The 15029-nt window shown below is 50.1% G+C and overlaps 1 protein-coding gene across 17 annotated transcripts in view; it reads right to left on the bottom strand.

Moving 5' to 3' along the window:
* Nucleotides 1–15029, bottom strand: part of CACNA1C (calcium voltage-gated channel subunit alpha1 C) — a 631672-nt gene that overhangs the window by 555155 nt on the left and 61488 nt on the right. For all 17 annotated transcript variants that reach the window (XM_062194587.1, XM_062194598.1, XM_062194596.1 and 14 more), the window contains exons 2-3: nt 11729–12050; nt 8080–8185 (exon numbers count right to left, since the gene is read on the bottom strand). In XM_062194587.1, the coding sequence (XP_062050571.1) occupies nt 8080–8185; nt 11729–12050 (428 nt within the window). The remainder of the gene's footprint in view (nt 1–8079; nt 8186–11728; nt 12051–15029) is intronic.

The raw sequence follows: 15029 nt of genomic DNA on the forward strand, positions 1-15029 counted from the left end.
CAGTGCAAATTACAGCTCATCAAGGAACTTGCATTTTCTGAGATTGTATTTCCTCATCGGAAAAATTTAAAAAGGGATCGATCATTGCCAGGCAGGATTCACTCACCCAACAAGAATCAAGAGCCCAGCATGTGCCCATCACTACTCAAAGCCCAGAGGATACCGCAATGAACAAGGGGGAATCAAGTCTCTTCCCTGGAGGACACAAATAAATAGACAACATCACTTACTGTGATGCGGATTAGAAACAGCGACTGCCAAGCCCGAGCAACTGGTGGTTGCTCAATAAAGGTGATCGTTACGACTAAGCACTTGCCAGAAGAGAGCTAACAGGAGGCTAAGTGACTGGCCTAGGGTCACACGGTTAATATCTCCTCCTTGGTCAGTGCCTGCAACCTGGCTCCAGCACTGGGTTGAAGGCACATCCATATCAAGTCCCACTAGGACCAGCTCATTGGAAGTCTCCGAGGGGAGGGCCTACTCAGTAGAGCGCTTCCCCAGAGCACTGCCAAGCTCATCCTCACACCTAACAACAGACTGCTGCCACCATCCCGCCCAAGGCACCCACCCACCCCCGACTGCATGGCAGAACAGGGTGCGTGCACATAATGCAAGAGCTAGGTAGCTTGTTGCCTGCGATTAACTGTGAGTGCATTTTATAAGCGAGTGTTTCAGCAACGTGTGTATGTCTGGAACATTAGCACGGCACATACATGATAGTGACAATAAATCCCATTTTGCTATGATCATTACTGTTGACACACAAAAGCCCCATGAAAAGACTTCACTCTTGCAAACCTGACGATAAAAGTCGCAGCTCGGGGCAGGGGTGAAGGAAACCCAAACTGGTATTTGTATCCACTTCTCCGAGCAAGCCCCCTCTCAGCACCTGGGGAGCAGGACTCAGATGCATCTCAGAACGGTGGTCCCAATGCAGCGCCCCATGGGGCGTCTTCAGCCCAGCACTGCCTGTGAATGAGGAGCCTCAGGTTCGCAGCCTTGGGCACACCCTGGCTCCTTGAGCTGACTGGCAAGAAACAAAGAGCTGTGGGAGTGGAGAATGGAGCCCCAGCCACCCAGAGCTCCCCTCTGCTGCTCCGTACACAGCCACTCACCAATCTTGCTAGATCTCAGCTGCCAGAAAGCAGAGCCTTTTGGTCTCCTCTCCCTCCTTCCCAAGGCAACAACTAGCCTGAGATGCCACCCAGTCTGACTCACCCCCAGGAGCAAGGCCATGGGGAGTGGGTCTCAGCCTCTGACTTTGACTTCCAGAGGGCAGCCCACCTGTGCCTGCACAGGGCACTGCTGCACACATCTTACATACAATGAGTCACAATCAGGTTCAGGTGCAACTCTTCAGTTTTACAGCAACAAATGGGAAAATCTGACCTCCCCACATCCTTCTAGTGTAGCTCAAGCCTCTGAAGGCCCTCTCCTTCCTCTCACTGCCTAGAAAGGAGAAGAAAAGCTCAGCCCAAAATGATTCCTTTTCTGGTCTCTTCCTTGCGTCTCCTCTCTACTTCCACTTAAAGCCTGGCTCTTGCTCCAGAAAAGTACGCAGCACTAGTCTTTGCACAAGGTCAAAGGTCAAATATACTCTCTTCCTACTTCAACTCAAGCCAAGTCTTTGTGGACATAAAGATTTGCCGAGAACTGGGAGCTTCCCACACACGATGAGGCCGCTGTGGCAGAAGCTGCTCAGCAGCCCCCTGCCACCCACCTACTGTGTAATGCCCATGGCGAGAACGGGTTCACGGTGGCTCTGTTGTAAATGACACCCTGTAGGGCAGGTGCATTGCCAACCACAGGACTGTGAAATGTCATGCCATGGACTAGTTAAGGTTTCATCATGCTTCACTTGCATGATGAAAAGACAACAAAGATGATGGATTTGGGTGCAAAAGTCTATGTTAGGTGGAGCATAAAACAAACAGACTTCTATTTAAACAATGAGAGAAAGATATTTTTTAAAACTCTGTCCTGGAATATTTTTCATCTCTTGGAAAGAGAAGAAAGCAACGTGTTAGAGAAATAAATGGGGATTCAATTAAGCAGGTGGGAGAAAGGAAAGGAAGTCAACAAATTAGTGAGGGAAACCGAGAGCAGAAACACGGGCATGTGGGAATTCGCCAGTATGAGCAAGCTTTGCTGTGTAGATTATTCTGGAACCCAACAGAGTGAGACACCTCTCTCAGTGGACACGGGTCACCTTTCTGCCTGGGTTCTAGAGAGCTGCTGGGCAGCAGGACTAGCTGTGGAGAGAGAAGAAGGTGGGTCCCTCCTGTGGTGATAACCGTCAAAGTCACTGTTCTAAAGGGCAGTCTATGGCCACCCAGACCAGAGCCACCAGGGGAGCTTGTCACAAATGCATACTCCTAGGGTCCTGCCAGACTCTCAGAACCAGAACCTCTTGGGTAGGTCCTGGGAATGCATATGAAAGCCTCACCACTGAGGTTTGAGAACCACTGCTGCAGGTGTACCACTGTATCTCCTTTTGACATTTCCCAAAAGAGGTCTCTGAAACTCCTTATTAAAAAAAAAAAAAAGCTATAAAGGACAGCATCCGGAACAGCAGTTGATTCGCCATTTGGAAAACTCGTATCCCATACTGGGAGTGTCTGTGATTGAGTCCCAGTTCTGCTCACAATTCCAATTTCCTGCTAATGCACACCCTGCGAGGCAGCAGATGATGGCTCAAGCATTTAGGTCCCTGCCATCCACATGGGTGACCTGGATTGATTTCTTAATCCCTGGCTTTGGCTGGTCCAGCCCCAGCTCTCATTGACATTTGGGGATGAGCCAGGGATGGGAGGTCACTCCTGTCTCTGTCACTCTGACTCTCAAATTAAAAAAAAAAAAAAAAAAAAAAACGAAAATAAATAATTCTTTTTTAAACCTATGGAACGACTGGAGGGATTCTCAAGCTTCATTTTAGGGGTCAGCATAATGATGTGAGGAGTCGAGCTGTGGCATGACAAGGGGACTGTTTCAGCTGCCGAGCCACAGTGAACACTGGTTGTACATCTACTATCTTGTTGCCTCAGGAAGGCCACACATGTGGATCTACGTCCTCTCCCACCCTGAGCCCTCAGCCCTGCTCCTGTCACAGCCAGGTGGAGCCCCTCTTCACTGGCCTCAAGTGGTTGTAAATGACAACTCATCCCTCTGTTATGCATTTATGTTTCTTTCCTTTCTAAGGTTCCATTCTCTGTGATTTCTCTCCCTATCTCTCAGGCCAAACCTTCTTCCCATCTATTCTCTGCTCCTCTTCCTCCACCTACTGCACCAAACATGCTGTCCAGGTCTGGCCTTGGCCCCACTACAGGTGCTCTGGTGCATCCCTGTGGCCTCCTCCCATTCTGCTAATCCTCTTATCACTCACAAGTCTCCAACCTCAGCACCAACTGTCTCATGAGCTCCAGGCCCCTACCGATCTCTCCATCTGTAAGTTCCACGGGCTCCACTCTTAACAGATCTGTAAGGGTCCTCATCAGGCCCTGCCCCTCTTCACAATGCCCTTCCTCCTGCGGTTCTTCTCCTGCCACTGACCTTACCATCCTGGGAGTCTGCTCCCTCCTACATCACAATATCCAACTGGCCACAGAGCCAGGCACGTTTACCTCCTAAATGCACCATGTCCTCTCTATCCTGATTGTCACTATCATCTGGGCTTTCAGAAAGCTTCCTCTTCTCCTTGGAAACAGTGAGGCCTCCACCTGAGCCATCTTCCCCAGCCTCCAAAAGCAGCAGTCTCCTGTTCCTACAGCCTCCAGGGCCCCCTCATCGCCTGCAGTTTAGCCCAATTGTTGGCCATGAAGCACCCATCACCTGGCTCTTCTATTTACAGGAAACCACCACCCCCATCCGCTGATCATGATGAGTGTGGCCATGAGGCCTTTGCACACACACATACCTGAACCTGAAATGACTCTACTGGTCTGAAAAACTCCTCCTACTGGGAGGTAAAACTCAAATATGTCCACCTACTTGAAGCCTAACGTTTCTTCCTTCCCAGTGGTGAAACGAAACAGTCCTTCCTCCCCGACATCCTGACATCTTTCACAATTTGCAAACCTTTCCCTCCAGGGTCTGCCCCTTGAATCATCCCGAACACGGTGCCTGGCTTTTGGAACACACTGCACAAGCACGAGACAGACCAGGAGAAAGAGAGACTTGAGGGAGAACAGAAAGGAGGTCACTGTGACGGTCTAAGCAAAGGCAGTGAGGGCCTGCGTCAGGATGACAGAAATGACGGGAACAACAACAACGACATCCAACGTGAATAATTTCCCACAACACTCTTCTAAAAGCTCGGCATCATTTGCCAAGCTCATTTAATACTCACAGCAGCTCAATGAAGTAGACACTCTTATTTTCCTGATTTCCATTTTGGAGATGAAGGAAATAAGGCACAGAGAGCTTAAACAAATAATTCTGAGAATAGGAAGGAAGCTAAACGTGATATACTGCCAATTAAGATCTCCATAACTGGGCCAGTGTTGTAGTACATCAAGTTAGGCTGCTGCCTGAAAGCCAGCGTCTTATATGAGAGCTAGCTCAAGTCCCGGCTGCTCCACTTCTGATCCGGCTCCCTGCTAATGCACCTGGTAAAGCAGTGAAAGATGGCCCAAGTGTTGGCTCTCCAGCCACCCACAAGGGAGACCCTAATGGAGTTCCAGGCTCCTGGCTTTGGCCTGGCCTAGCCCTGGATGTTGCAGCATTTTGGAAAATAAACCAGCAGATGGAAGATCTCTCTCTCTCTCTCTCTCTCTCTCTCTCTCTCTCTCCCTCCACCCTTCTCTGTAACTCTTTCAAATACATCCTTAAAACAAAATCTCTCCAGAACCAATGCATGCTCAGACGGGTCCACAGATGAGAGGAATGCATCAGAGACAAAGCTGGGTCACAGCAAGGTGGCCCAGGACATCACTGAGCAAACAAAGGCAAGGAAGAGGGGTGGCGCCCACTCAGGTTAATTCTGACTACTCTGGGGGGACAGGGTTGTGTGGTGCGAGGCAGAATGAGTTCTACTTGGAGTTTGTTTGAGGAACCCCAGGACATCCCAGCATAGTCCCCATCTGCCTTACTCTTCCCCAAAATCCTCAGAGGCACAACACCTCCCCTTTACAGGCCAGAGCACCGAGGTGTGGAAACACTAAAGATATGCAGGTTAAAATCCAAAGTAGCAAAGTGGCAAAGTCAAGATTTGAACTCACGTCTGTCAGACTCAAATTTTGCTCCATCCAAGAAGCCTGTAGTTCCCAAATCTGATGAATCTATAGCCACTCCGTGGGGAATTTTTTTTTTTTAAATGCATATTGCTAGGCCATGCCTCAGAACTACTAAATCTAATGCAATCCTCAGGTGTTGGAAACCGTGTGGAGTCAACCCCACATGTGGTTGTGGTGACAGGCAGCCTTGCAAGCTGCTTCCAGGCCTGTGGGCCTCCCCACCACAGGAAATACTGGTCAGAACACCTGGAAAGAGCACAGAGCTGGAGAGCGAGGTCTTAGCAACAATTTGCCTAGAAAGACGCTGAAACTCGCAGATGTCCCAGAGCTCACCAAGGGAAGGGCACAGAAGAAAACAAGCCGTTCCAGACAGACCTGGGTGGGAAAAGCCCCGGTGAAAAGGGGCATCGACCTGCACAAGATCCTGCCAAGGAGGAAGAAGAGGGGTGGGCCCCAAGTTCGTCAGCTGTCATCTCCATGGAGAACAGCAGCACTGTGCTTGGTCGGCTGAGAAGAGGCTGTGTTCAGTGTCCGGTTTTAGGGCTTTCTCTTTTTATGATTTATTTTTATTTGAAAGCCAGAGTGACAAAGAAGGAGCCAGAACTTCCATGCACCAGTTCACTCCCCAAATGTCCACAATGGCCAGGGTCGGGCCAGGTCGAAGCCAGAAGCCTGGAATTCAACCCAGGTCTCCCATGCAGGCGGAGGGCCATCTTCCGCTGCTTTCCCAGGGAGCTATCAGGGAGCTGGATCGAAAGTGCAGCTGCTAGGACTTGAACCAGCGCCTATATAGAATGCTGGCATTGCAGACGGAGGCTTAACCCACTGTGCCACAACCACGGCCAGTTTTAGACTTTCTACTACCCCAGACTATTACCTCTCCTCATGCCACACAAGCGGTGCAGTCACTGCCCCAGGGAAGACGTGACGCTGTGAAACACAGAGAATGAGGAGTCAGAGCTCAGTTTTATTGAGGTGTCATTTACGTTCCCGGAGAGCCCCCCATTGCAAGTACACCATTCAGTGATTTTAGGGAAACTATGTGACCATCACCACCCTCTATTTGCAGGACACCTCTGTCTCCGTAGTGTGAAAGAAACAATCACCAGCCTCCAGCTGTACTCGTACCAAAAACTTCCATTCCAGCTCCATAGCAAGTTCAGAGGGACCCGGCTGTCTCCTGTTGGGCCCTTTACCTCCTGGAAAGGGTTAACAGGTCTTGGCAAGCCCAAGACTTCTCCAGTAAACAGCGTCCCAAGTGGCCCTGCTAATCCTCCTGGGGAGGGTGGGGTGAGAGGGCTGTTACGGGGCCATCTCCAGGGCCTAAGGGAAGCCAAACCTCGCTGCCCACTTTCACCACTGCCCAGGCCAGGAGTAGCCCAGAGCCCCACTGGCTGAGGAACAAGACATGGAATCTATTTGTAACCAGCTCCCTGTTTAGAAGTTGCAGATTAAGTGTTAAGCTGCAGGGGGATTTGGGGAGGCAGGCGGGCACGCGGAAAAGACATAGAACCAGTGGGAGGAGCTCCTGCATTGGGAAGACTCTTTTGCTTGTATTTACTTGACCCAGTAAAGATTTCTGGCCTGTTAAGAGACAAGGTCACACCCCCAGATGGCTGCATGGACTGCAGCTAGTGCTCTGCCCGCCGACTGCAGCCACATCATCACTCAGTGCTCACTGTCCAGCTCTGGAACCTTTGGAACCTGTCCCCAGCAGGTGGCCCCACACCCAGCCACAAGACACATCAGCCATGCACACACTGAACACCTAACTGAACAGGGGTCTGCAGCAAATTGTAAAAATGGGGGAAACAGCAAGGAAGTTTAAAACACCCGTCGGATTTATTTGCCTGAAGGGTCTAAGAAAACGTCAAAGGTTACAAGATGAAAGAATTCATCCATGATAGCACCAGCAGCCAGCAGTCGTGGGAAAGAGAATCCTCTGACATCCCTGCTTCCCTTGGAAACATCCTCACCCGACGGTCCGAGCTCACTAATTAAGAGGAGGGTGCTGACAACAGAGGAAAGGTGGTGGCTTTGGTGGCCAAGCAGACTTCGTGGAAATCATATGAAAAGTAATGGTGTGTCTGCAGGGGAGGGGGAGAGAGAGACAGGATTTTCCTACGCGCCTGTGGCCCAGGCATCCCAGAGTGCCCTAGTTTTGCCAAGTGCATTCCAGAGCTCTTTTCCTCACATGCCCAGACGGAACGAAGGCCTTTGTAATGACTTCACGCTCGGCCAAAAGTAAACACACTCTCCACTTTTTCCATGGACAAATCCTAACCCCAAATTGCCAGTGCTGGCCTCGCAACAGGCCAAATGGAAAGCCGCCTTTCCCAAAAAAATAAAGCCTTTTTAACTCAATAATGCATCCTGGCTGCAAAAGCAAACTTTGCTAAATGCTTCCTAGAAGTTATTTATCACAAAGCCAGGCTGCAGATCACCTGAGCAAACTCCACCATCGGAACAAAGGTGCTGAAAGCAAAAGCAACAACTGCTCCTGGAATAAAGGCTCACTCCCGCAAACACCTGTGCTTGCAACTCGGGCAGCACAGTTTCAACACAGGATTTGATGCTGAACACATACACACACACACACACACACGTGCACACACACATACATACGCACCCAGGGCTCACTACCACCAAACAGGAAGGTTCTTTCTGAAAACCGTCTACAACAAGACATGTGCCAATTGGAATACACAGCACTCAGGTCTGAGCTGTGCAGTGCCTCTCAACACTCTAGCACCTCTCACCCCTCTTCCACACTCCAGCTCGCATCCATGCGATCCAAGCTCTGTTCTCCATCGAGTTAAGAGCAGACGCAGGAGGACGGTGCACTTACCAGGTTGGAATTGGTGGCATTGGAGTCATCTTCTGGAAATGGAATATAGATTGCTAAGGCCACACAATTGGCAAAAATAGTCAGTAAAATAATTATTTCAAATGGTCTGAGGAAGGGAGTTAAGGAATGCTGCTGAAAACACAAGTGAAACAAACATGCATCTATATGTTCTTTAGAAACGAATAAAAGTTCAGAAGAATTTTGTTTAAACAACACATTCCAAGCCCCTTGTATTCTGAAAAGAAACATATGCCTTTTTAAGTGCTTCGAGTGGGTCCCCGCCAAAATTTTTCCTAATATGTCAAAAGCAGTGGAGGCCAGTCGCGTGCCAGAGTAAACACAGAGTTCTAAAAACTTTTTTCTCCCTTCTTTTATTTATTTAGATTGCATTTGCCTTCATTTTCCCTCGTGTGTATTTGGGGTGGCTTTTAAAGAGCAGCGCCTGCCCCAGGCAGGACTCCCCGGCGCCCCACGCAACCCGTTCCCTCGCAGCTGATGAGCTGTCGGCAGGGAACCCAAACACGCCTGCAAGTGGGAGAGTTGGACTTTAGGACAGAAAAACTTCAAATTCTACACTAAAATTTGAAGACTTTATTTTTAATCTCTGAAAACGAAATTAAGAGGTTTGGACCACATATGAAGCCCAGCCAGGGGCCGGGGACCCCCAGAGCAAGGCAGGATGCTCACAGTGTGTCTAGGCAAGGGCTCGGCACAGCACGGAACATGTAAAACCCCTGCCTTCCGTGGACAAGGCTTTCACGGCAGGTCCGCTCGACACTTCCACAGGCTTGTGCTGGGCTCTGGAGGGACACCCTGACCTTGACACACAGCGGCAATGCACTCTGAGGATCCCACGTCCAGACTTCTTGACCACAATATGGGGCAGGATGCACTTGGACAAAGATGAGCTAATGCGACATCCCTACCAACAAAGCCCACCCACACCCACAACAAAAGGCCAGGAAGGGGAAACTTCATAGGAAGCTCTATCCCACGGCCGAGGCTCCCAGCCTACTTCCTAGACAGAAAGAGGAAGAGAAGGAGGGATAAGACCAACTCAGTTCTCCCAGAGAAACCCAGACTCACAGAGGTAAGGAATTCTGAAGCAGGAAGAGGCCTTAGAGACCCTCAGGTCCAAACCTCAGAGGCCGAGACAGCCTGAGTGACCCGCTGGGACTAGAACCCAGACTTCCTGACTGCCCGACCCAGTGCTCAGTCACCTGCCATCGATGGCCATTGGGGCCAGTTCCACAAGCAACCCCAGGCCAGTGTCACCGAATCCTGGACCTGGAAAGAATCTAAATGACTGACCCCCCTCAGCCATGGGCACAGCTTGGCACACAGGGGCCTGCCCAACCTCCCCACTTTATACATATAAGAAATAAAACAGCCTGTCCAAGATCCCAAGCTGGCAAGGAGGACAGCCAAGACCAGAGCCACCTAGAGCAGCAGCTGTATCACGGCATCCCGATGGAGCAAGCTGGTACCTCCAGCATCCACCCTGGTGCCTATCCAGGCCTACACAGAATCTGCCCAGTCCTACTTAGAACCACTTCATACCACAGTACACAGGGACTTTGGATTCAGGGGCACATGGATTTGAAACCCAGCTCTGTTGCTTGCCAGCTGTGTGATTTAGGGCCACTTCCCTGGCTTCTCTGAGCCTCACTGCCCTTCTCTCTGGTGTACCTGACCTGAAGGGCCCCCAGCTCTCCTATTCCACGATCGTGCCTTGAGCAGCTGTGAAACAGCCTGATGGGGCGGGGCTGACCAAGCCAAGCCACTCACCCTGTCATCTAGGGACCAAAACCATGTCTGGCCACCCAGGACAGACTGGCCAGCTCTGCAGGAGCTGCCTGTTGCAAACTGTTTAGAGTTGGGCTGGAATATTCGAACACTTCTTGCTCCACACAGACTTCTTTTGATAACCAGATCATCTTTTTTTACCTCTCAACCACCAGACAAGACTTTTAAATCTTTCTGTGGAAACCCATTAATGAAATGGAACACTCCTAGCCTACCTGGGGAGACAGACTGCCTAATGAAGTCTTATGATAGAAATGGCCAGCACTGAGCGGCAGCGTTCTAGTCCCATCGGTAACTGACCTGATGACTCAGAGTCCCTCTGTGAAGCTCCAGTCATCACTGGTGAAGGTCAGGGTGGACCTCCTTTCCAATCTCTGCAGCCCAGGACCCTGAGGAGGCGAAGGGGCTCGGAATTCCACATTCAGATCTTACGCCTTCGAAGTCACTTCCTCTGGAGGACCCCCCAGTGCTGTCTGCATACACAAAGTGGGTCTATGGGTTTTCTTTCTTTCTTTCTCTTTCTCTTATCTTTCTCCTTCCTTTCTTCCTTCCTCCATCCCTCTCTTTCTCTCTTCCTCCCTCCCTCCCTTCCTTCCTTCCATTTACTTGAAAGACAGAGTGACAGAGAATGATCTTCCACCTGCTTGTTCACTCCCCAAATGTTCACCACAGCCAGGAGAGCTAAACCAGGCCAAAGCCAGAAGCTTAGAACTCCATCCAGGTCTCCCATGTAGGTGGTAGGGATCCAAGCACTTGAGCCATCATCCACTGTCTCCCAGGACACATTAACAGGAAGCTGAACTAGAAGTGGAGCAGCCAGGACTCAAACCAATCACTCCAATATGGGATGCAGGCATTCCAAGTGGTAGCTTAACCCACTGCACCACAATGCCTACCCCAGAGTCTGTGTTTTAAGCTCCAAACAAGTTTGGCTGAACATTATAATCACCTGGAGCATTTTTCAAGTGCATGAATAGGGACAGGTATTTAGCGTTTAAGATGCCTGCATCCCACATTGCGGTAACTAGGTTCAATTCCAGGCTCCAGCTCCTGACTCCAGTTTCCTACTAATGTGCACCCTGGGAAGCAGTGGTGACAGCTCAAGTAAGTGAGCTCCTGCCTCCCACATTAGGGCAACCAGACTGAGTTCCCAGCTCCTGGCTCTGGCCATGGCCCAGTCCTTACTGTTGTGGGCATTTGTGATGAAAACCAGGAAATGGGAGTTCACAATCTCTCTGTCTCTGTCTTTGCCCCTCTGCCTCTCAAATAAAATTTTTAAGTGCTTGGGTAGAGTTCAGATGTCTGTAGTTTTTTTAAACTTTTCAAGTGATTCTAATGTGCAACCGAGACCAGGGATCCCAGGCGCCTGAGCCAAGAGCCAGAGTTGCCAACTATTACTCTCCTGCATCTCTTATGTTCCTTCAGCCCAAGGAGAGGCGGTCATCAAACTACCCCAGTGCCATGAGGGAAAGCAGGCTTTGACGAAGCACTCAATGACCATGAACCCAGTCCTGTGAGTGGAGCCATGGAAAAGCTTGGCCATATGAGATGCTATTTCATAGCCTCATAGGTTCATTTTCTCAAATGTTGCTTATTATGTGAAAAAAAAATTCCATGGGCCATTTGTTATACAAGCACATTCCTGGGCCCTGTACTGGGAGATTCTGATTCATCAAGTCTTGGGCAGGGGCCTAGAGCTCTGCATTTCAACAGGACCCCCAGGGACTCAGACACAGCAGTCTGAGAACCAGTTTATAAGCCTCTGCACTGTCAACATAGCCGCCGCCCAGTAAGTTCTGGAGGGAACTAGAGCACCCCTCCAAGCCCAGAGCACAAAGGATACTTCCACTCAACGATGCTTATGCACGCCCTCCGGATGGGGTTCTTCAGGGTGAGGCAGAGCAGGGCACGGGGCGGGCGAGTGGCAGTGGTGCTGCCCTGCTTCTTGGGCTTCCCATACTGCTGCCGCTTCCGCTGCGTGGAGCTGACGGTGGAGATAGTCGCGTTGCCAGCACTGCCCATCAGCTTGGCCTGCCGGGCTGCATCGATGGCTGCCTGCCAGGACAGGGCTGCCCCTGGGGTGGGGATGTGCTCGGGGGCGAGCCCCGCAGCTGCGTTGGCATTCATGTTGGCATGAGCTGGGCGCGGGCTCCCATAGTTGGAACCTGCAACGAGAGAGGAAAGACGACATGTTACAGGAGAGAAAAAAAAGCACAAGTGACCTGTTTTGGATCCCAGACTCACCATATTTTTAAATTCTTATTTCAAGCTATTGCAGGAAGGTGAGGGGTAGCAACTGGAAACACCAGGGTGAGATGCTGCGGACAGACAGCCAAGAAATCTCTTCACTATCCTACCTCTGCCTAGTTCTGGTCTTCCCCACCTCATCTTAGATGGACAAGAAACAAAATATGTGCATTATAGCATGCAGCAAGCTTGACAGCACAGTACTAGTTAGCAAAGAGGCTGCAGAAAGAGAGAAAACACAATGCAATAACTGTACACATAAACACATCTTTAGGGACCAGTGCCGTGGCATAGTGGGCTAAGCCTCCACCTGAGGTGCTGGCATCCCATATGGGTGCCGGTTTATGTCCCAACAGCTCCTGTTCCAATCCAGCTCTCTGCAATGGCCAGGGAAAGCAGTGCAAGATGGCCCAAGTGCTTGGGACCCTGAACCCATGTGGGAGACCCAGAAGAATTTCCTGGCTCCTGGCTTCAGACTGGCTCAGCACTAGCTGTTGCGGATATTTCGAGAGTGAATCAGTGGATGGAAGACCGACCTCTCTCTCTTGCTGTCTATAATTCTACCTCTCAGATAAATAAATAAATCTTTAAAAGAAACACATCTTTATTATTATAAGAAAACACACAAATAAGAGAGCCTTCACTAAACAGAATATTATGGTTGTTTTAAGAAAACTGAGGAAGAAAAGAATAAGGCATGAGGATAAGAAGGAATAGGAATGAATGAATAAATAAATAAATGTGAAAGGTCACTATATGAATCAATGATGACAAATGTACAATGAATTAAAGAGTGTCATTCACTCTACTCTCTGCACCTGAGTTCCAAAAATCTAAAAACAACAAAATGAGGGGTCTAGCCTAAAGCAAGGTCCCATCTAGGTAGCTTACACCCCTGTGGGCAATAAGTGTTGGTTGGGTAGGAGGGAGCAGGGAAGCTGGGATGGTTTTGATCATGTCAGCAAATCCTCTGACATCTGAGATCCCTCTCCAAGGGAATGAAGAGCTAGGCCCCCTGCTCTTGAAATGAGGTGGGGCACTAGGGACTATTCTGACCAATAAAATAGAATAGAGGTGACACTGTGTGACTTCTAAGGCTAGGTCAAAGGAAAGAAATCTTGTATCCACCTGACTGTCTTGGGACGGTGACTGGCAAAAGCTAGCCATCATGCATAGCAGCCTGGGTTGTCCTTAGCAGGGGTAGCTCTGCTGCTCTGGCTCAATGGCACCAAAGCCTTCAACATTGTCCCTCAGACACAACACATGCTCGGCACATGTTTCTCAGTGTGGCCAGTGCCTCACCCTAGAATCCATAAAGTTCGCACGGTGATCAGTTCCGCCTGATCAGAACATCTGCTTGACCTTGAGACTTGGTGCTGCAAGTCAACTGGTGGTGTAGTCAGGTCAAGAAAAGCCGCAGAGCATGAGGAACCACTATGGGCAAAGAGCTTGGCATCTAGATGCCAACCCAGTTGCTTGGGAGCCTGTGGCAAGCAGCCAGCCCAGTTGTATATACATCACTTCCACGCCCGCCCACAATGACCTTCTCTGCTCAACACACCCGGGCTCCTTCCAGGGAAACTGCTGGTCCCAGAACAAACCAAGCTGTTGGGCTTCTTCCCCTTCCCAATCTGCAACTCCCTAATACACAGATGAACCCTTGGTGCCTCCCCAATGTTTATCTTGGGCCTCCAAAATCTCGCTGCTCTCAGCATGACCTGCTTTCCAGAACCTATCACTGCCACCAACACCACCCCACAGAAAAAGCACCTGACAGGAAAACAACATTCTCGCCCAGAGACACAGTCCATCCAGAGTCAGATCTCTAACAACTCCACTGGATTCTGTACCCAGCCATGCCTGAAATTACCCTCATGTGAGCCACGCACAAGTGAGACAGGTGTGGCTCTCAGCCTGGCCTCCACAGGGCTGGACTTAAAGGCTCAGCTTAGCCTCCCCTTCCAAACATTTTTTCCAACCCACTAGAATGATTAAGTTATTCAGGAACTTAGCTTAAGCGCCTTTGAATTGGGTCTCTGTCCTCGAAACAAACAAACAAAAAAAAAAAAGCAAAAAATAAAAAAAAAAAATAAAAAAGACCTGGCCTGTGCCTGCTCTGCATTCAAAGCCCACACCTGGCTGGGCTGTCCTTTCTGCCAGACTTCTAAGACTGTGTTGTCCCCATCTCACCGAGTTTCAACTCCTAGGCCGACAGATTGACCTGGTTGTCCAAAATGCTATACTTCAAGAAGACAGTCTATCACAGTATTGGCAATGGCCACCGCGGACCCAGAGGTCAGGGGCTGGCAAATACATGGATGCCATGTTCTGCACACATCATGTCTGCTTTACTGCCAGCTGACCAACTGCCTTGTGCACTGCTGTTATCTGGTCCCTGTAGAAACAGAGCCCCACCCCAACCCCCAGGGCCTGGAAAATTGCTTTTTTGCTCTCCCAGTTCAAGCTCTATTCTCAATGTGGCATGACCTCTACCTCACTGTATATTCCCATCACCCTCCTCCTTTTCGCAGTCCCGGCAGCTCTGGGCAGCTGCCGAACCCCCAGTGGTACAGTGTGTTAACCAGAACAGCAGGCTCCTGGAGCAGCTGACACTTCCTAAGATGAGACGTCTGGGCTTTTCCGTAGCCTGTCACTGGCCCCCCTGCACCCACTGTGTGCATCCCAAGCATAAAGCCAGGAAGACCCCATCAAGGTAGCCCAAACGAAAAAACCAGGGGAGTGGATGTGAATTAATCAAGGCACCTGAAGCACACGCACTGCTTTCGGAGCCAGGGAGCGCGAGGAGCCCCACTTCTCACACAGGAAAACAAAGGAGTGCATGACTCATTAAAGGTCACCAAGTGAGACAATGGAAGATTTCTGCAGCAAGCACAGGC

The sequence above is a fragment of the Lepus europaeus genome, chromosome 6 (genome assembly GCF_033115175.1).
Source record: "Lepus europaeus isolate LE1 chromosome 6, mLepTim1.pri, whole genome shotgun sequence".
NCBI lineage: Eukaryota > Metazoa > Chordata > Mammalia > Lagomorpha > Leporidae > Lepus > Lepus europaeus.